This window comes from Lygodium microphyllum, chromosome 8, assembly GCF_053477565.2.
Source record: "Lygodium microphyllum isolate KBCC chromosome 8, Lygodium_microphyllum_v1.1.10, whole genome shotgun sequence".
NCBI lineage: Eukaryota > Viridiplantae > Streptophyta > Polypodiopsida > Schizaeales > Lygodiaceae > Lygodium > Lygodium microphyllum.
Window position 1 is genome coordinate 3,214,259 of NC_141142.1, and position 26,010 is coordinate 3,240,268.

Below are 26,010 nucleotides of genomic sequence, written 5' to 3' on the forward strand. Positions count from 1 at the left end.
TGAGCCTTAATAATATTTCACATATAATAAGAGAGTTTGATGTTGATTAGTATAATTATATTTCAAATATAATCGAAATTCAATCATATTTTAATTATAGTTAGAACGTTTGATGTTTATTAATACAATTATAAGATCCTAGTTCTAGCTGATTGGTGCATGCGTTTTTACTTTAGGTTAGAAAAACTTTTACACTTATTTATTTAATGGGTTTTTAAAAACATGCTGGACTTGCCAGCGACCCAGCCATGTGTCATGGACTCACAGGGGCCTCTTGAGGAAGATTTACTTCCCCTTTTAAAAGCCATATGCTGGAAACTTGCCGTGCATCAGGTAACCTCTCTGATTGGATTTCCCTTTCGGAGGGTGGCCGCCGGCACTCGTGCCAAGGCGCTCTCTTTCTCTCTCTCTCTCATTCATTCGTTCATTCATTCATTTCAGTCTATCTGTTTGTTTGGTACGAAGAAGAAAGATCCGTTATGGAGATGACAAGGTCGATCGCACCTACTGAGCTTGCTTACTTCCGAGATATGCTCCAATTCCATTGGAAAGCCAGCTTCGTTGCAGCAGTCCAGGTAATAAAAACATCAGGTGCTTAATCAGGGCATTTGAAGTAGTCGATGAAGCCAAGGGGACTTGCTACGAATGAGCTCTAGACGTTGATTGTTGGTACTCAAATTATGACAGGCAGAGTTCAGACTCTTGCTAGTCTAATGGCATATCCAATCAAGTAAGAAATGTCAGCAAAGAAGATTCAGTGGTAGCACTTCTTGCTATTGTGCGATATTTCGTGTGTATGTTCAGGAATATAAACCAGTTATATCTAGTGGTGGTATTTTCTCAGACTTCAGTTTTGAGACTCAGTATCTTCCCGTGGTGGAGAATCGGTTGCAGTCTGAGAAGGAGGTCAAACTCAATTGAACGATCATTTCACCTTGAAGTGGCACGCATAGATCTTGGTGCATTCGTATTGAAGGAATTTTCAGGGTAGAAGGGCCAATGGTGGAACAGCTACAGAGTGTGAGGTCTTGACAAAAGCCCAAACGTCTTAAAAATCTACTGGCAAGAGATGCATTTCCTGCACCTCATCATGGGGTGGCTAATAGAATTGGAGAAGTTTTTGAGGGCCTTCAAGTGGGTTGACAGTTTGATTATTCCTAAGCTGTGCACCAACATTGCTCCAAAAGTGGAGTCATCGTGAGAGGATATGACCAATCACAAGTAGAGACATAGGGCTGTATTCTTGGAATGGTCTCCAATATCTGTAATATGATTGGGCCCTCTTTGTGACTGAATCCATGCATGCCAAGCTGCTGGCTCCTCTGCTCTATAGAGACAGGCTTTACATTGTCAATATAGGTTCAGTTATTTTCCTCACATTTTAAATATTACTCAAGGCAAGTCTTAATATACAAAAAATAGCATTTTAAACTAAGAAGATATGACTTTAATTAAGATTGTTAATATTTATTGCTCAAAGAACATTGAAATAAATGACACAGAGCATGTGCCATGCAGATTCAAAATTCAAGACAAGATTGAAGGATGAAGTAAAGTGACATGATGGGTAGTGATGTGGAAGATGAAGCTAAAGTAAAGTGCTGAATATGGAAAGCTGAACTGCTGAATACATAAGTACAAAGCTTAAACGTCAAGGGCTTATTGAATCTGTCAAGTCTGAGGACTCAAAATGACAAGTGACTTATCGTTGCTCAAAGTCAAAAGGTCAGTGGCCCTTGAAGTAGTGGCCTTATGATCATGAATGCCAGAGAATAGTGCATCCTCCATTTCTTCACATTTTGATTATCCTCTGGTTGTTGGATCCCCTACCTTATGAAAAAATCAGCCTTTTTGCAGTTGTACTTGTACATAGCATACATACATGAATTGCCACTATCAATTGGCTCTTTATCATCACTCAAAGTCAAAAGGTCAGCTGCCCTCGAAATAGTGGCCTTATGATCATGAATGCCAGAGGATAGTGCATCCTCCATTTGTTCATATTTTGATTATCCTGTGGTTGTTGGATCTCCTACCTTATGAAAAATCAGCCTTTTTGTAGTTGTACTTGTATATCGCATACTTGAATTGCCACTACCAATTGGCTCTTTCCACAACAAGGTGGTTTCTCTTCTCGGAGCCAATATAAGAATAATTCTCCACAATTGCTTCAAGCAAGTGTAGCAAACAACCTAGCAATGAAAAACAAGTGCTAGTGTTGCAACTTAGGGCCATTAGAACCAAAGTCTTCACACCACAAAGTAGCCCCAACCTTGTAACAATCCTCTTGTGTATCAATACATCTGTATCCATTCCCAAAAAATGATCAATAGGCATCTCTAAAAATGTTATACTCTCCTTGGGGTGAGAGTATTTAGCATGGGGTGATCAAGATAGCGATTCCACTAAGAGAAGGTACTTGTCTTCGATGGTGAGCAATGATTGCTTGGATTTGTTGAAGATAAGGATGCTGAGCATGGTGAGGTGGTGGTGTGCTGATGCCAGGAGGCATATTCCACGGTGGATTCCGTGAGGTTTTACGGTGGATTCCGTAAACTTAGATGACCGGGGCTCATACACAAAGTGGATTCTTTGTGCGAGAAGTTGATGGGGACGCCTGTCCTTTTCGGGCGTTTCATTAATTTAGTGTGTACATGGGTGATTTCGCAAAATGCATATTAAATTAATAAACGTTTATGAGTTTAGAGTGCGCACTCGTAATAAATTAAGGTTAGGATTTATTTCTAACCAGTTGATTTATTTATGTAGCTGAAGACTGCTAGGTATTCACTTTTGTCGGTTTAATTGTATTATTTTACTAATGATTGTGAATGCTTCAGTTGATGTGTAGAGATAGCAGCAGTGGTGGAGGAAAGCATTGGAGTTTAGCGAGTATTCGACCTATGGATTATATTTTGATAGGCGCTACGCCTATATTTTGTTATGTCTATTGAGGCATCGATTATTGATTATTATTTTGTATGCGTCTATGTGCACGGATATGTTATTTCTATTTGGACATTGAGATTGGGCGTGCCAGACTCTATGGGCACCGTCCATTAGCTTTATTTTCCTATTTTTGTAGAAAGCAAACTCAAAAGCTAAAAACTTATCATATTTTTGTAAATTGGGCTATTATTGAGCATGAAGATGGAAATATACAAAAAAAATACATGCTTTGTGAAGCGCTCACACAAAGCATGGGGGAAGATTGAACCCAATTGGTCTCTTGCTTCTTGTCGTTCATGCTTTTACATTGTTTTTTGTGCAAAAAGGTAGAGTTCATTGTTCTTGGGGACCTTCCAGGATTCACTACGTGAGCATACTGCGTCCGATCTGCGCACCAGTGGTATCAGAGCGGAGCTGAGATCAAGAGCTTCCAATCGCTACCCATCTCGAGCGAAGGCGGAGCTTCAGGAACGATCGAGCTCTACAGTCAATCTCGTCGCGAATCGTCGATACAGGCAGACTTCTGGCGATCAAGAACCCCTGTTTCTACTGTCAGATCGTGAAGGACCAGGCTGTGCAGACGGAGGACCACGCATCCATCTCCTTCATCAAGTCGTGGAAAAACCAGAGATAAGCTTTCTTCATATTGAAGTTAATTGCTTCAGCAAGGCTTAAGCTTAAGCTTAGAAGCTTTAAAAAAAGCTTCAAGCTTCAAAATTTCTAGTTGTGGTATCTCAGCATACATTCTGCATTTTTCGCGCCATCAACAAAACGGCCCCCCCCCCCCCCCCTACGAAATCAGTCGACGACCTACTGATTAAGCTACAAGCTTAATCTCTTAAGTTTTAGCTAAATCACTCCAGTCATACAAGGCAAGCAAGTTCATAAACTTCAGGTCCTGCGCACCACAAGTCAAGTTCTGCAAGTCAACTGGAATCAAGTCCTGCAAGTTCATCAAGTCGGCCTAAGTTCTGTAAGTCTGCAACTCTGCAAGTCGGCTAAGTCTGCAACTCTGCAAGTCAGACTAGTCAACTGGAGTCAAAATTGACTAGTGCTCAAAACTCCTAGAAGGGCTGTTTCTACGCAAAAACTCTGAACTGGAAAGTTGTTCGTGGCAAAGTATTATACCTATCTACAGGTTTACTGAAGTATTTTCAGCAAACGAAGACGGAAATATTACAGATTTTCTGAAAAATTGAGAAAGAAATACCCAAAAATACATAGCCTTGTAACCCCGAATTTGAGCTACGCTCATCCCGCTAACCTGATTTTGAGTGAGAAAGGTCTATTGAATTTTACAGGATGACGACCCCACATATGGATGATCCTATGGCTGAAGACGACCTACCTGAGCCTACCATGGAACAAAAGCTGGACCTAATCATGCTGCAATTGGAAGAAGAACGAAGGGCTAGGCAAGCATTGCAAGCGCAATTGACAAAATTACAAAGAGCGTCTACCGACAAAGAAGAACCTCAAGCTGAAGATTTGATTCGACGTACCATCGACGCCACTCTTGAAGCACAAACCATTGGCAAGGAATCAAAGATAAGTAAACGAAGTTTCAAATTTCGCACTTTCAATGGCATACGAGAAGGAAAGACTGTTTTATCATTCATTAGCCAGTTTGATGACTATTTCTATGAGAAAACTTATCCAGAAAAAGATAAAATCAAGTGTGTTACTAATCATTTGGTAGACAAAGCATCACTTTGGTGGACTGTAGTACGCAAGAGCATAGAATGTCCTGCTACTTGGAAAGATTTCAAGAAGAAGTTCATGCAGAATTTCCTTCCACCGCAATTTCATGAGAAGGCTATCAAGCAATGGGATTTACTTCAACAACGGGATCGTGAGCCTATTCCACAGTATACAGAGCGTTTTTGGAATGCACTCCTACAGCTACGCATGCTTGAAGACGTACCAGAGACGACACATAAGCGGAAGTATATGTCTGGACTTCTAGGGCATTACTACGCTGAAGTGAACATGTTCAAGCTTGCTACCCTTGAAGACGCCATATCACTAGCTCACGACACTGAAGATAAGTTACGCGGAAGAGACAGACGACCACAGCAATTCCAAGCCAATGGTAATTATGGATCTAAACAATTCAATTCCAATTTTAGAAGGTTTAATCCAGGTCGTTTCTCATCACCATATTTCCGCAAGAATTGGGCTAAACCACCTGCATTACCATCTAATGTCAATTCAAATCCTATGCCTATTCCACAAGCAAATCCAAATGTACCCAGACTTCCAGCCATTGCAAATAATGTAACCAAAGCCAAGCCAATAGTATGCTATAAGTGTCACCAGCCGGGGCATCTCGCAGCAAATTGTCATTCAAAGAAGCCACCAGCACATATCAACTATCTTGGAGCCATGGACGAAGACGAGCATGAGGATATGCCTGATTTCACTGAAGATGAGGATGATACTACTACTACTTCCGACACTTTACCAGGTATGCCTACTCCACATTCATTATTGACTATGAAATGTTTGGTGCATGGAAATGAAAGAACTATCTTGCATGATGACAGTAGTACTCATGACTTTATTTCAGCAAAATTGGTAAAGCAATTGAAATTACAGACTGTACCTGCGCATTATCGCATAAAAGGTGCATTTTTAGGCACTAGGTACAATGGCACACAAGAAGTACAAGATTTAGAGATTCAAATTGGTTCATATATTGAAAGAAGAAATTTCTTAGTTGTCCCATTATAGTCAAGCGACATTATTTTAGGAATGCCTTGGAGACACCAGCATAATCCAAATATAGATTATTCCACGCACACAATGAATATTAATTTTCAAGGAAAATCTATTACATTATATGGTATGCATGCATCTAGTACTGCTTTCGCATACTCAAGCAAAACGTGCATCATGCAAGAGTACTAAATCATATCTCATTTGGGTGAATGAATTGCAAGCAAACGAAAATTATATGCACCCTAGGCATAAGTAATTTCTTGCAAATTTTAAGGACTGTTTTGCAGAAGACCTACCACCAGGTTTACCATCTTCACGACCGGAAGACCATAAGATTGATTTAATCCCTGGTACACAATCACCTTGCAAAGCACCATATCAGCACAATCAAATAGAGCAAAAAGAAATCCAGAACCAAGTTGAAGAATTACTAAATAGAGGTTTAATTCGACCTAGCAGTTCTCCATTCGGTGTACCTGTACTCTTAGTCAAGAAAAAGAATAATACCTATCGTATGTGTATTGACTACTGAGCTTTAAACAAGATCACTGTAAAGAATAGGTATCCTATACCTAGAGTTGATGACCTTATGGACAAACTGCAAGGATCTTCTATATTTAGTAAAATTGACCTTAAGTCTGGATATCATCAGGTGAGACTAGATAGATCTGACATATTTAAGACTGCATTTAGAACACAGTTTGGCCATTACGAATTCTTAGTCATGCCATTCGGATTGACTAATGCACCTGCCACCTTTAGTAGAATGATGAACCGTATCTTTTTGAAATATCAGTACTGTGTGATTGTTTTCTTTGATGATATTTTGGTGTTTAGTCAAAGTGAAAAAGAGCATTATGAGCATTTATCATTAGTTTTTCAATTACTGAAAGAAAATCAATTGTTTGCAAATCCTGAAAAGAGTGAATTCTTTAAGACAGAAATTGAGTATTTAGGTCATATTGTATCAAAAGAAGGAATTAAAGTTGATCCTAAGAAAATTGATGCAATATTGCATTGGCCTGTTCCTAAAAGCGTGCATGAGTTACGCTCATTCCTTGGTCTTGCTAGTTTCTATAGGAAGTTTGTACGTAATTTTTCATTACTTGCTTTACCATTAACCAAACTTCTCAAGAAAGGAATTGTTTATCAATGGACTGAAACTCAGCAGAAATCTTTTGACTTACTGAAACGTGCATTAACCAATGCCCATGTTCTACAATTGCCTGACTTTAATAGACCATTCTTTCTAGTTGTGACCGATGCTAGCGGATCAGGAATAGGAGCCGTACTAATGCAAGACAGTCATTCAATAGCATATTCTAGTTCTAAGCTGAAACCCTCTGAGCTGAAATATTCCACTTATGACAAAGAACTATTAGCAGTTGTACAAGCATTAAAACAGTGGAAACATTACTTAATGGGTTCAGAATTCATGATAAAGACCGACCAGCAAAGCATTAGACATTTACTTAGCCAACCCCAAATTTCTGACCGTCATATCAAATGGGCTTCCTTCATTCAAAGTTTTCATCCTATCATTTAATACCAACCTGGAAAAGAAAATGTAGTTGCTGATGCATTGAGTAGAAGACCTGCAATTCATAATATTTCTGTCATATCTTTTGATTCTTTGATTGCTATGAAAGATACATATCACCAGGATATTACTTTTCATTCTGATTGGCAAAAATTAGTTCAAAATAATTTCATTCCTGTTGATTCATTGTCATATAATGATGGATTTATGTTTTTTGAAAAGAGACTGTGTGTTACTATTCCATTCTGATCTTTTGTTTTGAATGAAATTCATTGTCCCTCTTATCAAGGTCATAGAGGTATCATATGTACATTACGCATGTTAACTGAAGATTTTTATTGGTCGCATATGGATGCAGATGTATCTAATTTTGTTTCTGAATGTTTGATTTGTCAAAGAGTTAAGAGACATAATGGTAAACAGTATGGATTACTTATGCCTTTGTCTATTCCATCTAAACCTTGGGAACATATTTTTATGGATTTCATTACTGGTTTACCAAATACTAAATCTAACCATGATATGATTTGGACAATTGTAGATAGACTTAGTAAGCAAGCATATTTTATTCAATGTAAGAAAACTTTAACAGCATCACAAGCAGCACAGTTATTTTTGAAAACTGTTTTTACTAACCATGGATTGCCCAAAGTGATTATTTCAGATCAAGATTCTAGATTTTGTAACAATTTTTGGATAACACTATTTGCAAATCTAAGCACAAAGATTGATTTCTCATCTGCATTTCATCCAAAAACAAATGGACAAACAGAAGCCACAAATAGCACCATTTTAGATCTTTTACGTGCATATACTATCTCTAAACCTCAGACATGGGACACTCATTTGCATTTATTACAGTTTGCATATAACAATACACCGCACACATCTACAAAGAAAGCACCTTTTGAAGTCATTTATGAATATAGATTATGTACACCTGTTGCATCTTTGTCTAATAGAATTCAGAGTGCTGATGATATTGCTAATATGCATAATAGTATTTTTGATGAGGTTAAGGATATGATTGCTAAAGCCCAACAATCATATACCAAACAAGTCAACAAGAAAAGACAAGCCATGAATTTCAAAGTTGATGATTATGTTTGTAAACGCCCCGAACAACGTAGTATGTTTAACAATTATGATATTTGCTTGTTTTCGAGATTTAATAGAAAAGAGAATGAACACTTAAAGCTGAAAATGAAAATTACTCACAAAATTACAGCCATAAAAATGTAAAAGTAATGGAGACAAGATTGAGGGTTGAAGATGGGCAACCCCCCCCGAAGGAATGTATTTCTGCTCAACCCAAGTCCCTTAGGGAAGAGCTCAGTTACAATCAACCTGAGAGTGAGAAGAAGTAATTCTCACTCTTACAAGATCATGCAAAGATGTACAAATACACATGCATTATCTATTATGCAATGATAAGAACTGATTTCTTTACAGTATGAGAGAAGAAAAAGGGGAATTCAGCCTTTCTCCATCGTTGATCAGCAGTACAGGGATAGAGCTTGCTTCTTGTAGCTAAAATGGAAGAAAGAGCTCAAGAAGGAGGTGCTGTAATGAATTTACAAGCTTGCTGTCTTGTAAAACAGCAGTGATAGAAGAGGGAATATGGAGGAATTTGATAATGGAGAAGTGGGGAATGATGATGGGGATGGATGGGGCCAGTTTCTGGCTATCTGTGGGTTCTTTACATGAGTTTACAGCAAAGAAAAATGATGATGAATGAAGAAAAACTCTTATTTATAGGAGAGGGGAGAGCTAGTACAAAAGGGGAAAGTGGAGTAGCACAAGACAAGTGTCCAGCCACATGTCATGAGATGTGACAAGTGGTGGGACACTTGGAAACTTGTGTGACAAGTGTCTTGACACTTGTCTCTTCTCTATGGCCTTCCTTTTTGGGTTGAATACTGTCAAGAATAGAAACAACCAAATTTAGTAAGCACAGTCAGAGTACAGAACTTACTATTTGTAGAATGACATATTAGGACTAGCATTTTTAGGCTAATTCGAGGCTCCTAAAATTTAGGGACCTCCTAAAATTTAGGGATCTCCTAGAATTTAGGGACCCTCCCAATATGGGTATCATATGAAAGCTTTTTCCATGTACATCGCAAAAATGGTATCCGAATCTTCATGTGACTTACCTATGCAAAGAAATGTGCATTTCAAGCTTTTAGCCCACACATGCACATTATACAAGCATTTCATGATCATGCCATCTTGTTGATTGTAACTGTCTGTTCTGGTGGATCTAGCCCACACTTCAAGGCATCAATCCTTTCTGTGTGCGAGTCTAACCCTGATATGCGTGAGTTCTAGTCACAGGCGCCCAATCGGGTCATATAGGTGGAAGTGTGAACTATCTTTTCTCTAACCCACCATGTGGGTCCACCATAACCTGTGACCACTCATCAGTGGCCAGCTCCAATGCACTTTTCTTTATATCTAACTAGTGCAAAGGAAATAAATTTAATAAATCATTATATAGATAAATTAATGAAAAAGGATACAAATTCTGTTTCTATAGAGTTGTGACAATGTTTGGCTGAGAATAGAAAAGCGTAGACTGCAAAGTGTAGATAGACATCCAATTGTCAAATTAGCTCCTAGATTCTATGGACCATTTAGAATTATTCATAAGATTAATGATAATGCATTCAAGTTAGAATTATCATCTCATTGGAAAATTCACAATACATTTCACATTAGTTTATTGAGACCATTTAGAGGCCAATTACCTATCCACCCTGTTTATGAAAACCCACCTTTATTAGAGGAAGAGACTGAAATACTTGAACCAGAAGCCATCATAGACACTGACTATATGACCACTAGAACTGGCCGAAGGTATTCTAGATATCTAGTTAAATTTAAGAACCATCCTGTAGAGGAAGCACAATGGATGCACGCTAGAGACTTAAATGCTTTCCCCACTCTGTTAGCTCCACATTGAGCTAATAGCAATTGAGGTCAATTGCTATCCCACCCTGGGGGTATGATGCCAGGAGGCATATTCCACGATGGATTCCGTGAGGTTTTACGGTGGATTCCATAAACTTAGATGACCGGGGCTCATACACAAAGTGGATTCTTTGTGCGAGAAGTTGATGGGGACGCCTGTCCTTTTCGGGCGTTTCATTAATTTAGTGTGTACATGGGTGATTCCATAGCGGGTGATTCCGCAAAATGCATATTAAATTAATAAATGTTTATGAGTTTAGAGTGCGCACTCGTAATAAATTAAGGTTAGGATTTATTTCTAACCAGTTGATTTATTTATGTAGCTGAAGACTGCTAGGTATTCACTTTTGTCGGTTTAATTGTATTATTTTACTAACGATTATGAATGCTTCAGTTGATGTGTAGAGATAGCAGCAGTGGCGGAGGAAAGCATTGGAGTTTAGCGAGTATTCGACCTATGGATTATATTTTGATAGGCGCTACGCCTATATTTTGTTATGTCTATTGAGGCATCGATTATTGATTATTATTTTGTATGCGCCTATGCGCACGGATATGTTATTTCTATTTAGACATTGAGATTGGGCGTGCCAGACTCTATGGGCACCGTCCATTAGCTTTATTTTCCTATTTTTGTAGAAAGCAAACTCAAAAGCTAAAAGCTTGTCATATTTTTGTAAATTGGGCTATTATTGAGCATGAAGATGGAAATATACAAAAAAAATACATGCTTTGTGAAGCGCTCACACAAGGCATGGGGGGAGATTGAACCCAATTGGTCTCTTGCTTCTTGTCGTTCATGCTTTTACATTGTTTTTTGTGCAAAAAGGTAGAGTTCATTGTTCTTGGGAACCTTCCGGGATTCACTACGTGAGCATACTGCGTCCGATCTGCGCACCATGTGCATTGCATATGATCTGTTGTGACTCCTCCGACTCGTGCATGGTGTGTTAGTGGTGCTATAGTGGTAGTGTTTATCAAGCTAACTCTAGAGCTAGTACTGAAGAAATCTATAAGAACATGTTGACTCATTGACTCTACCTTAGTCTCTCTCTTGCTCTTCAAAAGTCTCTCTTTGTGCTCGCGGAGCTCCAATAAAAACAATGCCAAGCATCTTTGAGAGGGGATCCTTTCTGTGAAGAAATACCCTAATGCAAAAACACAAATAAAAGCATATGACAAAGCATAAACTCAAAAGAATACAATTTGGGTTAGGGTAACTTAGATATGATGAACATAGTGGAATTTGAATGAATGATTGAATATTGAATATACAATGCTCATGCAACAAATAAACTGTGTAGGAATGAAAACTATGCCTTGGACTCTTGTGTCTTGAGACCAAGGCAAAGGTGCTGAGTGGAAGAGTGTATTGTACTCACAACGGATCTTGAAATGCAACAGAAATTGATGTAGACTGTGCAATGGAGCTTGGAAACAAGCACTTGATGGATGTAGACAGCAATGGGTAGCTTCGGTTGAGATGTCCTTCGCGAACGGGATGTGGACAGTGAAGCTAGAGGGCTTGAAGCCTCTAAAAACGAGATTGGACTGAGTGGAAAGCAACATGCCTATTTATCATTGTAAAAAGGAACGCTCATCCCGGGCCCCTGGGATACTGGAACGCCGTCCTGAAACGGGATGCTTCTGCGGGACGCGGAGGTGGAACGGGGGACGTCCTCGTTCAGATTGGTCACGAGGGGACGGCCGTTCCCATGTCCCCGGGACGTCTTACATGTCGGGGACGGGGCTGTTGGGAGACGAACAATCGCCGTTTCCCGCTCCTCGTGCAACTCCCGTCCACCTGACTCGCAGTCGTGTATCTCCCGCTCTGACACCTACTCCTTTGACACCTGCTCCAGCTCTCCCCGCAGCCCGTCTTATTTGCTTCAGCTTCCAACTCCTACTTCCCCCGTAGCCCGCTTTACTGCCCGCCGTGCAACCTGCCTTATTGCCCGCTCTGTAGCCCACCCCGCAACCCTTCTTCGTCATCTTCTTCTTCTTCTTCTTCTTTCTCTCTTGTCTCCTCCTCCATCTCCTCTTCTTCATTATCATCATCATCATCTTCTCTTCCTTCTTGCTTCTTGCAGTTTGGCCTCCTAGCCTCCCTACATTGGGCACTTGGGTCCCGCAGTGAGTAACTAAGAAACCAGCATGGCTTTTTTACGATCGGCTCGTCGGGTGAGAGGGAGAAGCAGACGCTCCGATACATGGTCGTGGTGGGATGAGGTAAATGTTGAACGCCCATCAAGTGGAGGCGGATCACGCCCTTGGTAATGCAAGCTGTGTCCATATCAGCATACGAGTGGCGCAAATAAAGTAAGGGTCCATTTATTGCATGAGCCAAGATTGGAAGTGCAATTTTGTCCCATTGTGACGTTGGAGAAGAGAAGGGAGCTTCTAGATTGTGGTTGGACAAGAGGCTCTATTTGCGTCGAGGCGTGCATGAGTGGCGTTCGATCCATCTACACTTGCGACAGCGGTAGCAGCATTAGCTAATAGGCCTAGAGCTTCATCTACAGTAGCAAGTGTGGCATCCACACCACATGGAGTCGCTGGATTGAGTCCATATTCACCATTAGTGCCTTCATGCTTGACCATTAGACTCCAGACTACTCTCGAGGAAAGTTGGGACCCAATAAAAAAAGGGGAGAGAGATTCAACATTGGCTCGTTTTTTCTACCATGACCATATTGCCTTTCATACAGCCAGGTTTTGAGTCTTGACAAATTGATATGCCCGAATCTTTACTATTTATATTTTTTTCCCTTAAATAATATAATTTTTAAATTTATAACTTGGTTATAACTTATATAATATAAACTTATAACTTGTTCTAAACTCATGTCATCATGATAATTATTGTGTTTATTATTTTATGTCCCTAGGTCGGAGTACTTTAGAGCCATGTTGAAAAAGGTTGGAGAGTATGGGCCTAACTATGTGTCCCCCTTTTCTGAGACTTTACGTACTACCTTGCTTAATAAGGAAAAGCGTGTTGTGGAGCAAGCTGCAGCAAACATAAAGAGAGATTGGGAGAAAAATGGTGTCACACTTATCGCTGATGGGTGGAGTGACAAGAGAAAGAGGTCTATCCATGGCATTGTAGCTTATTCTAGAGGGGAGATGTATTTTATGTCATCCCATGATGCTTCAGGGACTGGGAAGTCCGCAGGTCAATTTGCAGCAGAGTGGATCTTTGCCATTGAGATTATTGGGCCACATTTGGTGGTTGGTTTTGTGGCTGATGGTGAGCCCACAAATAGGACAGCAGGTGCCATTGTTCAAGGAGTACATAAGCATATCACATTTTCTTATTGCATGGCGCATTGCTTGAATAACCTTTTGAAGGATATCGGTGAGTTATCATGGGTCCATTCTGTGATACATGATGCAAATCAAATGGTTACTTTTATTTTAAATCGCCAATATCTTCGCTATGAGTTTACAAAAAGGTTAAAAAAATGGTTGTTGAAGTATTTAGACACACGGTTTGCCTACAACTTTTTGATGTTGGGACGCCTCGGAGAATGTATGGGTACAGTGAGACAGTTGTTTGTCAGTGATGAGTTTAATACTTTTTCATTGGTAGTCACTCCTGTGGGCATAACATGCAGAGCAAATGCAGAGAGCAATGAGTTTTGGGATAATGTAAAAAAAATTGATGCAATGGTTGTACCTATTGTGTAGTTGTTGAGACTTGTTGATGGTATGCAGCCATGTATTGCCAAAGTGTACGAGGCAATGGATAGGATGATTGAAAAGTTAAAAGTTTAGTGCTTGATGTTGAGCAATATGAGGAGATATATGATTTGTGTATGGAGAAGTGGAATGCCTATAGCTCACCTCTGCATTCAGCTGCATTTGTTTTGGACCCTGACTTTCAGGGTAAGGATCAAGAAAATGATGCTGAGGTCAATCTCCATTGGAGGCAAATTCTTGAGTGCATGGTGCCTAATGTTGACACTAGGTGCAAAATTAGAGATCAGCTTGCTCTCTATAGGAGAGCAAAAACTCTTATGGCTGTGCGGATGCTGTACATGACCGATGCAGGGTTGGGGCACCTTTGTGGTGGGAGAATTTTGAATCAAATGGGCAGCTAGCAAGGCTAAGCAAGCAAGAGAGAGTGCATTGGAGATTGCCATGTACAATACCGCGAATATAGTGGATCTAGTATCGACTACTTATAAAGATCGAAAAGAGATAAATGCGCATAGATGCATGTTTATAGAACAGAATGCCAATGCATTGGAGTTATTGTTTGCAGAGTGTGCGAGGATCGAGCTATGCAATGCTGTTTGTCAGCAGAGTGAGAGAGACTGAGTGCAGAGTAGAGAGTATGGAAGAGAGAGAGAGTACAAGACTCGATGTGGGTACAATCTCAAAGTGTACTACTTTAGGTTTTTGATAATATATATATAGTACATGTGTAAGGGTGCGCACCCGAACATTGTAAAAGGCACAGTGACATATTATTCCCAACCACCTCCCACAGTGGAGGATAGGAACCTCTGTAATGCCAAGCTCTTTCAATAGACGTGAAAGCCTTAAAGCCTCCTTGCATGCCTCAGTGGCCCTCAGTGGCAGCCACATACTTTGCCTGTGTTGTAGACAATGCAACATACTTGTGCAGCCTTGGATATCCAAGAGACTGCTTCTTCTGTGAATGTGAAAACATATCTTGAAGTAGACTTCTTGTAGTCAGGATGACCAGCATAGTCTGCATCCATGAAGCCAATAACAGATGACTTTTGCTTCCCAAAGTACATACACAAGTCCTTTGTGCCCTTAAGGTATCTCATGATACCCTTAATTGCTTCCCAATGCTTTTTTCTAGGATATGCCATGTATCTGCTAACCACTCCCACCGCAAATGCAATGTTAGGATGTGTAGCAACCATAGCATACATCAAGCTACTAACAGTTGAAGCATAAGGAATCTTGGCCATCTCAGCCTTTCCATCATCAGATATAGGGCTGTCATTTGCACTAAGTTTCACATATGGAGGCAACGATATACCAATGGCTTGCCTCCCCTCCATATTGAAAGGTTCCAAAACCTTAGTAACATACTCTTGCTGTGACAAATAGAGAAGACCTTGCAATTTGTCCCCGAGTATACACATGCCAAGAATATGATTGGCCTCACCAAGATCCTTCATATCAAAGCTACTGTGTAGGCTTTGTTTCAAGGAGTCCAAAGCATGAATATCCCTTGCCTGCAATCAGCATGTTATCCACATATAAAACCAAGAGAATAAGGTTGTCATCTGTGGCCTTCTTGGTGTGTAAGGAGTGATTAACTTGAGATCTATGAAATCCTATCGGTACATCTTCCTGGAATACAATCCTTCTGACTTCCTCAGTCTTTTTAGGCTGTTTGTGCATGGGATCTTTCCAAAAGATAACATCATTGTTGCGTACAAATTTTCTTTTTTCAGGATTTCATAACCTATACCCCATTCCATTCTCATTAACATGTCCGAGGAAAATACATTTATAGGACTTTGGCTCAAGTTTGCTGCATTCTTCCTTGCGAATGTGCACAAATGCCTTGCAACCAAACACTCTCAAGTGAGCATACAAAGGTGGCTTGCTCGGCCACGCTTCTTGAGGGACTCCCTTCTCAAAGACGTGTTTAGTGACCGATTAATCAAGTGTACGGCTGGCATAACAACCTCTGTCCAAAATCCATGAGGTAAAGCAGCATGTGACATCATTGTACCGACCTTGTCTTGAATAGTCTTTTTCATACGCTTTGCAACAGCATTTTGGGGTGGATTATGAGGTGCGGTGAGCTCCCTTTTAATCCCTTTGTTGTCACAAAAGTCCTGAAAGGCTTTGGACACATATTCCCCACCATTGTTAGAGCGAAGACACTTTAATGTCTTGTTGGTTTAATTTTCAGTAAGTGCTAGGAATTTTTTAAATTTATCCAAGGCCTTGTCTTTATGACAGATTGAATAAACCCATACTTTAGGTGTGACATAATTAACAAAAGTAATGAAATACTTCTTTCCCCCTAGAGATAATCTTGGTATTTGATATACATTTGAATGTACCAACTCTAAGGGTGAAGAATTTAGAGAGTTTTTTTAATGTGACGTTTGAGCATTCTTACCATAAATACAATGGTTGTTCAAAATCAGCATACCTTAAAGACGACAAATAACCCAAACAAGAAAACACTTTCATTCTAGTTTGACTCGTGTCCCCATTAGCTATGCCACAAAGAAATACTTAGCTACTTGATTATGGCGACTACATGGTCATGCACGCTAGATACATGCAAAGGATACAAAGTATTACTTTTGGAGCTCTGGCAACAATGTGAGAGCCCCTATAAATTTTCCATTTGCTATCCCCAATTGTGGTGTGATAGCTTTCATAATCTAGTTGCCCTGTGCTTATCAAGCTCTTCTCGAGCTGAGGTACATGTCTCACATCATGCAAAACAAACACAGAGCCATGCTGAAATTCCAATTTCATACTATCAATACCTACAATATTACATGTATAGTTATTCCCCAAGTGGACAACACCACATGCACTACCATTGTAGTTAGAAATCCACTTATGATGTGGTGTAACATGAAAAGATGCAACTGAATTAAGTATCCAAGTATGCATGTCATCATCAAAATTTGCAATCAATACATGTGCACTCAAAGAAGAAGTAAGGAGTACATCACCGTCATTGTCATTCTCATGAGTGACTACATTTACCTCCTCTATCTTCACGGTACTTTTCTTTGGAGGTTGGCTGTCCTTTTTCTCAGCCTTGTTGTCTTCAGTGTTTTTGCTTTTGCCTTTCTCTTTCTTCAATTGAAAATAGTCCCGTTTGTAGTATCCTTTCCTTCCACAATGATAACACTCCACATTTTTGCCATAGGACTTGCCATTTAGATTGCCCTTTTACTAAAATCTACTGTAATGAGGACATATTTTTGAAACCTCACTTAACATGTGGATTAATTTTTAACCACATGTGTTGTGCAATGCATTTAATGGAGTAGAGCAATACTAAGTCTTCCTTTTCAAAGTCTCATTGCTTGGTTGATATATTTGTCAAACCAAGCCTTCCATCTAGCCTTTTCGCAAATTATGCATCTATTGTCAGTAGCCTTGGAAGGCAAATATAAAGACAAGGTGAGTGAGAGACTTCTAGGAAAAATTCAAAAAATTGGAAAAGGAAAAACAAAGAGTGTCTTTCAGCACACCTGTAATTTTGATAAAAACTTATGTAGTTTATATATCCACAGTCCACCCACTGCTTGAATATTTTGGAAGACATAGCAATGATATTTAGCATATTCAAACCAATCATTTCCCACCCAAGCTATTCCTAAGGGCTCAATGATATACCCAATGAAGACTTGTTTGCTGAATTATTTTACTTGTTGAGTTCTTCCATTAGCAAAGAACTCTCCACATTAGAATATAATAGTTGAGCATTTCAGTTACTCAAAGCTATCTTGAAAGTATTCCAACTTTCAGGCAAAGTGTATAGTAAGAAAATAGCCTTGAACTTATCATCAATGTGGAGATCCAAAGCAATCAGCTGATTGAAAATTGAGTTGACTCATTCAAATGTACAGACATGGTTGTACCTTTCTTCATGTGAAAGTCCATCAACTTTTCCAGCCAATAAACCTTGCAGGCTGCAATTTTCTAAGCATACAACTCCTCAAGTCTTTGCCACATTTTATATGCAGAATTTAGCTTCTCAATGCTAAAGGGCAAGTTGTTTGACACTGAGAGCTCTATGGTAGAGCATGTAAGCTTATCCAAATCATCCCATTCTTCTTGTTCCATACCTGCTGGTCTTATTTCCTTTGCTTTGATGGGCTTCAATTTACGAGCCCGAGACCCAAAGAAATCACAGGATGTCAAAGGCAAAAGTTGCTAAAAGTTATGCCGCACAAGTACTTGGTATCTGGTGCTAGTTGTTGGCTTAGGTCATCCATTTGGCCATAAGTGTCAGTTGGTGACACTAGAGAAGTGGCGTTCAATGGTATCTAACGCCAATCTGATGGTCAAAGATGACGCAAAGACACTCGAGAATGGAAGTTGCCTAGCCAATTTAATTATTGGCCAGTTAAATTATTTTTCAGGGCACTGAAATAATTATTAGATTAATTTTCAATATTTTAAGACTGAAAATTAATATTTAATTATGGAAAATGCTGGAAAAACCATTTGGGAAGGTCGCCACTTGTGAAAAATGCCCATGCAAGACTGAAAAACGTCTTTAGAGGCTGGAGAGAGGCATTTCTATAAATTCAGCCTATAAGAGAGAGAGAGAAGAGGCTGTTGGTCTGATTTGCAGCCATTGGAGGATCTTCTGAGGCAACCAGGGGCAAAAGAAGACCAATCAACAGCAGGAGATAGCATCTATAGGTTGTTGAGGTAGGGCACTAGCAGTAAATGAGTGATATTCTTCAGTTCTTTGCATCTACATGCTGTTGTGGTAGGGCAACTACTGCACTTGACTGATTTTCAATCATTCTTCGCGACAAAACTCTGAATTTTCTCTCTCTACAGCTTTCCCTCTCATCTCCTAGCCATTTCATAGCCTTGCTTCGAAGATCTCAGCATTTGGATTCTTGGAGGCTGAGAAATTGCAAATTTCTTTGCTATAAACCCTAATTTACCGCAAAAATTAGGGTTTAGTAGCAGCCTTGGGTAGTGTGCCAGAAATTGGAAACTCCAAGACTTGGATTCAATAAGGTTGAAGGTGAATTTTAGCTGAATTCAGGTAGAGGACTAGCCAGCCATTGAATTTGGGGCATTTCCATCGTATATGAAGTGGGTGAAGGCCAATTGGGTGCCCGAATCAAGGGGCAAAATAGATTAAAGATTTGCTGGTCACTTTGGACAGCAAGGGGAGTTGAAATACCGAAAGGGATTGGGAGAATCCCCCTGTAAGTCAACTTTTTCTTCAATAAAGCTAAAGAAATACCGAAAGGGGTGCCAATTTCGGGGCCAATCGGATGTGCATTGTCCAAGATCAATAGGTAAATTTATATTTTCAGATTTGCATTTATTGTTTGTTGCTGTTATTAAGTTGTAATCAGGGATTTACCACCCTATCCAAGGAGGAAGGTTGGTTTCATGGTTCCATTGCTGGGATACCACTAAATCTCTTGATTTGGTGGGCCCAAGGCGCCTGATTGCAAGCCAAAGCTTTGTGCTAGTGCTGATTTTTACTCTCAGCTGAGAAATTACAAGCAGTGATGATGCCTCTAAGTATGAACGTTCACATGGGAATGAAGGAAATGCAATGCGTGACCTTGGACAAGGCTCAGATTATGGACAACAAGCTGAAAATGTTGCTGTTGGGCAAGATGCTCGGCCTTCAAGGCATAAGGAGGCTGATGACCAGCAAAGTGAAGAGGAATTTGATGACCAGTTCAAGAATCGGATGAGGACAGCAGCCAATCTCTTTGCTGAATTGACAAAGGATCCTCAACTTACCTGATTTTTGAATGCTTCAAAGAAGGACAACAAAGGCAAGAAGGAAAAGACGTCCTCTACACCTTCGGGACAGCAAGATGCACCGAAGAGAATGCCAAACCCTTCATTTGAAGCTCCCAAAGATGCTAATGAAATAAAACAGTTGGTACCTATGGGGCAAGGAATGCAAATGCAAGGCCATCACGGAAGTGCCAATCCAATGGATTTTGGTTAGCCATATGGGAATGTATGGCACAAATCCCTATGGTATGTAGCAACCAATGCATGGAGTGCAAGGCTCAATGTATTCGGGTATGGCTGGAAATATGCAAAACCCTATGTATGGCAGTGTTGGCTTGATGCCTGGGGTACAAAGTAGCATGTTTGGTACTGTATCTACACCCCTGAATGCTTATGGGGCTCAAGGAATGAATGTTGGTCATGCAAATGCTCCATTTCACGTTGGTTTTGATGTGAATTCAGCAAATGCACCCTTTTTGTAGTAGCCAGTGTATGACAACTTGACACCCAAAGGGGCAGCAAAAGACTATGACGAGGGTGGAAAATGAGTGAAGTTTGAGTCCTTCAGTGGTGTACAAGATAGGTTGAAAGCTTTGACTTTCATTCAGCAGTTTGATGCAGCCTATTCAGGGGGGAACTTCACGGAATCCTCAAAGATTCGAAAGGCAGCCACTTTTTTGAAAGGGAATGCATTACAGTGGTGGTCCACTCTTTTGATGCAAGGTAGAGCACCGTCAACGTGGGTACAATTCAAGCAAATGTTTGTGGACATCATGACAGCTTGGAATAAGTAGGATGCTAAGGAATGTAAGAATTTGGAGCAATATAATAATAAGTTTTGGGATACATTGTTACGTAGTACTTCTTATCTCCCCGTACCCCTTCACGAGCAAGTGGAAAAATATGTTTGTGGGCTGCCCAAAGGAATCAGGGTTTTTGTATTAAATCCACCGTGTCTAGCATGTCTCAGCTTATAGAGACTGCTGCTACAGCCAATGCTTTGCTGCGTGGGAAGAATTCGGGCTTCCTAGAGAGTGGAGAGAAGTCGAATAAAAAGTTGTTTAAGGCTGAGAAAAGTGGCAGATATGAATATCATCTTGAAAAGAGGCCAAAACAACAAAGAAAGGGCTCGAAAACATTGGCACAATGTAGGGAATTGATGGCTGCAAATAAATGTTTTATTTGTGAACAGGAGGGTCACATTGCAAGGGACTGTTCCATAGGTAGCAAGCTGTAAAATCAGAAAATCAGGGAGATTCTAAAGGAAAGAGGCCTAAAACATCAGTGGGATTGGTGCCTGATGTTGTTAGTGATCAGCCCAATGATGATGTTACTGAGTTGTGCAGAGCATGGGGCAAAATTAGGGATCAACATGCATTGATTTTCTTTGATAATTGTGCACGAGTCAACTTTATCTTTGTTGACATGGCCGCCCGTCTAGGCATCAGAGAGGATGAGATGGGACCTATGGGGGAAGTTGGAATAGCATGTAAAGGCCATGCAGAGCCTGTCACACCTCTCATTGGAAAGCTTCGGTTGCACATACAAGGATATGTGGACAATGAAGAGTTTTTCATTGCTCCACTTGAGGGTTGTGATGTATTGCTTGGTATGCCGTGGTGTCACTGTATGCATGCAGTGATTGATTCTCGTGCAAAAAAGATCACTATTCAACATAAGGGAAATGTACTCACACTTGATATAAAGTTGAAAGGTGAATCTGTTCCTGTTGTATCTGTAACTGTCATTTCTAAAGTAATGAAAAATCATCTTCTAGCGTACTTGATTTTTACTAAGGATAAAGATGATAGCGAGAATGTTGGGAACATGTCTAAGTTAGAGAAGGATTGCATGCCATTTTTGAAAATGTATGCTGATTGCTTCTCTCAGTCACTTCTAGGGTAGCTACCACTTGAAAGGCTAGAAGATCATGGCATAGATCTTATCCCTGGAAGTAACCCACCTAATAAGCCACTCTACAGAGTTAGTGAGCCCAACAAGAGGAGATTATGACTCAAGTAAATGAGCTGTTAGAAAAAGGGTTGATTCAGCCCAGCTCATCTCCTTTTTGTTCTCCAGTGCTTTTGGTACAGAAAAAGGATGGTTCATGGCGTATGTGCATTGATTATCGTGCTTTGAACAAGATCACAATAAAGAATCGCTTTCTGATTCCTCAGATCGATGATGTTATGGATAGATTGCAAGGGGCAACCATATTTAGCCGTATAGATTTGAAAAGTGGGTATCATCAGATACGCATTAGACCAGAAGATGTACCTAAGACAGCTTTTAGGACATCTTTTGGATTGTATGAGTTTCTTGTTATGCCTTTTGGACTTACGAATGCTCTTGTCAGTTTTAATTGGATGATGGATCGTATCTTCAAGCCACATAGAGGATTTGTGGAAACTTTCTTTGATGACATGATTACCTATTCAAAGAACGAGGCAAAGTATAGAAAATACTTGGATATGATGTTTAATGAACTGCGTGACCATAGGCTGGTTATCAATGACAAGAAAAGTGAATTCTTCTTGTATGAAATGCACTTTTTGGGGCATATTGTATTGGCTGATGGTATTTTATGGACCTTGCAAAGCTTGAAGCAATATGATCATGGCCACCTTTGAGAAATGTGCATGAGATCTGCAGCTTCTTGGGTTTATGTTCTTACTACAGGAAGTATGTACACGGGTTTGCTGAAATTGCATCTCTATTGCATGCCTTGCAGAAGAAGGATGTGCCATTTAGATGGACAACAGTGGAAATTTCAGCATTTGAAAAGTTGAAGGAAAAGATGACTTCAGATCCTGTGCTTGTGTTGCCCGATCTAAGGAAGTCATTGATAGTTGTATGTGATGCATGTGGTAACAACATTGGGGCTGTTTTTATACAGGACGGCTGAGTTGTGGCTTATGAGAGCCGAATTCTCCACGGTGCAGAAAAGAATTTGCAGGTCTATGAGAAAGAGCTCTTGGCTGTATTAGTTGTTGAGGGCTGATTTTACAGTGCAGACAGACTATCAAACTTTGAGGTACTTTCTGACGCAGACAAAGTTGTTAGAGAAGCATATGAGATGGGAAAATTTTCTCTCTATGTTTCATTTTCAGATTGTACATATTGATTGTAAAAAGAACGTTGTGGCTGATGCACTGTTACGTAAGCCACAAATTTCAGCTGTCAGCATGGTTTATCACACTGAGTTGGATGCTATGAAAGAGTAATATATTGTTGATTCGGACTTTGCTGATGTTTATGATCAGCTTTGCAATGGTCAAAGGCATGAACACTTTTTGCTAAGAGATGGATTTCTGATGATGCATGGACGACTATGTGTCACAAAGTAGTTAAGGCCTAGAGTTATCACTAAAAGTCATGTTCCTTCTTATGCAGGACACAGAGGTATTGATGCCACGGTCAAGGCAATGGAGCATTTCTTTTATTGGCCAGCTTTGAGGTATGATGTAGAACAGTTTGCAAAGACATGCATCGTATGCCAGAAGGTAAAGCACGATAGGCAAAAGTTTCCGGGTTTATTGCAGCCCTTGCCTATTCCACATCGGCCTTGGCAGAGCATCGCAATGGACTTTATTTTTGAGCTTCCTAAGACACCTACAAGGAATGATGGGATATGGACTATCATTTACAGGTTTAGCAAGCCCATTTCATTTCGGTGAGGAAGAAAATAAAGTCTGATCATATGGCACGATTGTTTTTTACAGCACATCTTTAAATATCATGGTATGCCAGAGTCGATCATTAGTGATCGAGACCCGCGGATGACCAATTTATTTTGGAAGGGCTTGTTTGAGAATATGGGTACCACGCTGAAATTCTCATTATTCTTCCATCCGCAGATAGATAGTGAGTCTGAGAAAGCAAATTCCACAGTGTTAGATCTTTTAAGGTGCTATGTTTCAGACCACAAGACATAGTGGGAGTAGTATTTGCCCTTGGTTGAGTTTGCTTACAACAACACAGTGCATAGTTCTACGGGCAAAGCTCCATTTGAGGTGGTTGAGGGTAGCAAGAAGGTACCACCTATTTTGCAAACTAAAGATAAGATCTTTGAGGCTGATCGTTATGTGGAAAACTTGGATGTAGCCTATGCAAAGATAAAATATGCACTTCAAAGATTGCAAGAAAAACAAAAGAGGGCAGTTGATCGACATAGACGTGCTTTGCAGTTTGCAGAGGGTGATTATGTATTGCTGCATTTTGAAAAGGCAAGGCTGAAATAGATGAAAGGAAGAGAAAGATTGTATCCAAAGTTGAGTATGAGATACTATGGGCTCTTCCAGGTATTGGAGAATATCATCGATGTGGCATATCGGCTGAAATTACCTCCACATTGGCGGATACACAATGCCTTTCATGTCAGTTTGTTGAGGCCTTTTCATGGTGATGTGCCAGAGGATATGTCTGCTGAAATTCAGCTTGAGGTTGAGGAGCTAGATGAGATTTTGGTACTGGAGATTTTGACACATTAGGAAAGAAATGTCAAAGGTAAAGTTTCCAAGAGATACTTGGTGAAATTTTAGAATTATTCACCAATGGATGCCAAATGGATGGAAGAGGATGACTTGGCAGACCATCCTCAGTTGTTGCAGCTTTACCTAGATGCCTTTCAGTTAGAGCCGACTTTAGTTCTCGGGCTCCGTCAAGTTCAGCAGAGCAAGGGTTCGGAGTATTACTTGATGCTCAAGGGGGAGGTAGCACTTCCACTCCTCAGTAATGGACAACTCTCTATATAGTGGATCTCTTATGTATTCAGCATGCATCCAAGGTACTGCGCTGATAGTATGTTTGCCATGAGGTCGAGTATGAGTTTCACCCGAACACTAGAACTATACTTTTGCATCAGCTTATGATCAATTTAACATGAATTTTGCCTCAATTTTGAGACAAATTTTGATCAGTTTCAGCTCAGTTTTTGATCAGCTTGAGAACCATTTATGGTCACTTTTTGGATCAGTTGTGCATCAGTTTTGCACTGATTGCCGGTCAGTTTTTGCAATGAGTTTGTGATCAGTTTGGGGTCACATTTGCAGTAGTTTATGATCAGCTCTCAGATCAGTAAGTGATCAATTTACGATCAGATTATGCTCAGTTTTCAATGGTTTACATCTAGTTCCATGGACAACAGCATATGTTATGATGCCATTGATGTTTTAGCCATGGTTTATGCTTGGTTATGCTATGCTATGATTTGGTTTTGCCAGATGAGTTGAGCTCATGAGAAATAGACATGTCACATGATAATCTGGTAGTGTTTTTGAGATTCTTTGTGAGTCTTATGTTATGTTATGTTGGCTGGTAATTTTCAGCATATGTTAGGCATATCTAATGGTTGAACAACAGTGCGCAATGTTGTGTTGACTATGATGCCCTATGGAAATTCCAATGTAGTACTTTACTTTTGATGTATTTGACAGTGCAATCGAGGACGATTGCAAGGATTTCAAGGGGGAGGGCTATCATGAGGACATGTATTTTTGAAACCTCACCTAACATGTGGATTAATTTTTAATCACATGATTAAGTAAATGATGCACATGTGAGGTGTAATTGGGGTTAAAGTAAATTTACGAGCCCGGGACCTAAAGAAATCACGGGATGTCAAAGGCAAAAGTTGCTAAAAGTTATGCCGCACAAGTACTTGGTATCTGGTGCTAGTTGTTGGCTTAGGTCATCCATTTGGCCATAAGTGTCAGTTGGTGACACTAGAGAAGTGGCGTTTAATGGTACCTAACGCCAATCTAATAGTCAAAGATGGTGCAAAGACACTTGAGAATGGAAGTTGCCTAGCCAATTTAATTATTGGCTAGTTAGATTATTTTTCAGGGCACCGAAATAATTATTAGATTAATTTTCAATATTTTAAGGTTGAAAATTAATATTTAATTATGAAAAATGTTGGAAAAACCATTTGGGAAGGTCGCCACTTGTGAAAAATGCCCATGCAAGACTGAAAAACGTCTTTAGAGGCTGGAGAGAGGCGTTTCTATAAATTCAGCCTACAAGAGAGAGGGAGAAGAGACTGCTGGTCTGATTTGCAGCCATTGGAGGACCTTCTGAGGCAACTAGGGGCAAAAGAAGACCAATCAACAGCAGGAGACAACATCTAAAGGTTGTTGAGATAGGGCAGTAGTAGTAAATGAGTGATATTGTTCAGTTCTTTGCATCTACATACTGTTGTGGTAGGGCAGCTACTGCACTTGACTGATTTTCAATCATTCTTCGCAACAAAACTCTGAATTTTCTCTCTCTACAGCTTTCCCTCTCATCTCCTAGCCATTTCACAGCCTTGCTTTGAAGATCTCAGCAGTTGGATCCTTGGAGGCTAAGAA

General features: G+C 40.0%; 1 protein-coding gene across 3 annotated transcripts in view; it reads left to right on the plus strand.

The window, feature by feature from the left end:
* Positions 1-337: 337 nt before the first annotated feature.
* The window catches only part of LOC148031905 (threonyl and alanyl tRNA synthetase second additional domain-containing protein), a 70,963-nt gene continuing 45,290 nt past the window's right edge, over positions 338-26,010 (plus strand). Inside the window, exons 1-2 of one of the 3 annotated variants that reach the window (XM_087682483.1) lie at positions 453-575; positions 2,841-5,416. In XM_087682483.1, coding sequence (XP_087538609.1) covers positions 4,252-5,416 — 1,165 coding nt within the window. In that variant the 5' untranslated portion in view covers positions 453-575; positions 2,841-4,251. Of the gene's footprint in view, positions 576-2,840; positions 5,417-26,010 lie in introns of those variants that run through there. The other 2 variants (XM_087682484.1, XM_087682485.1) reach the window with 2 other exon arrangements.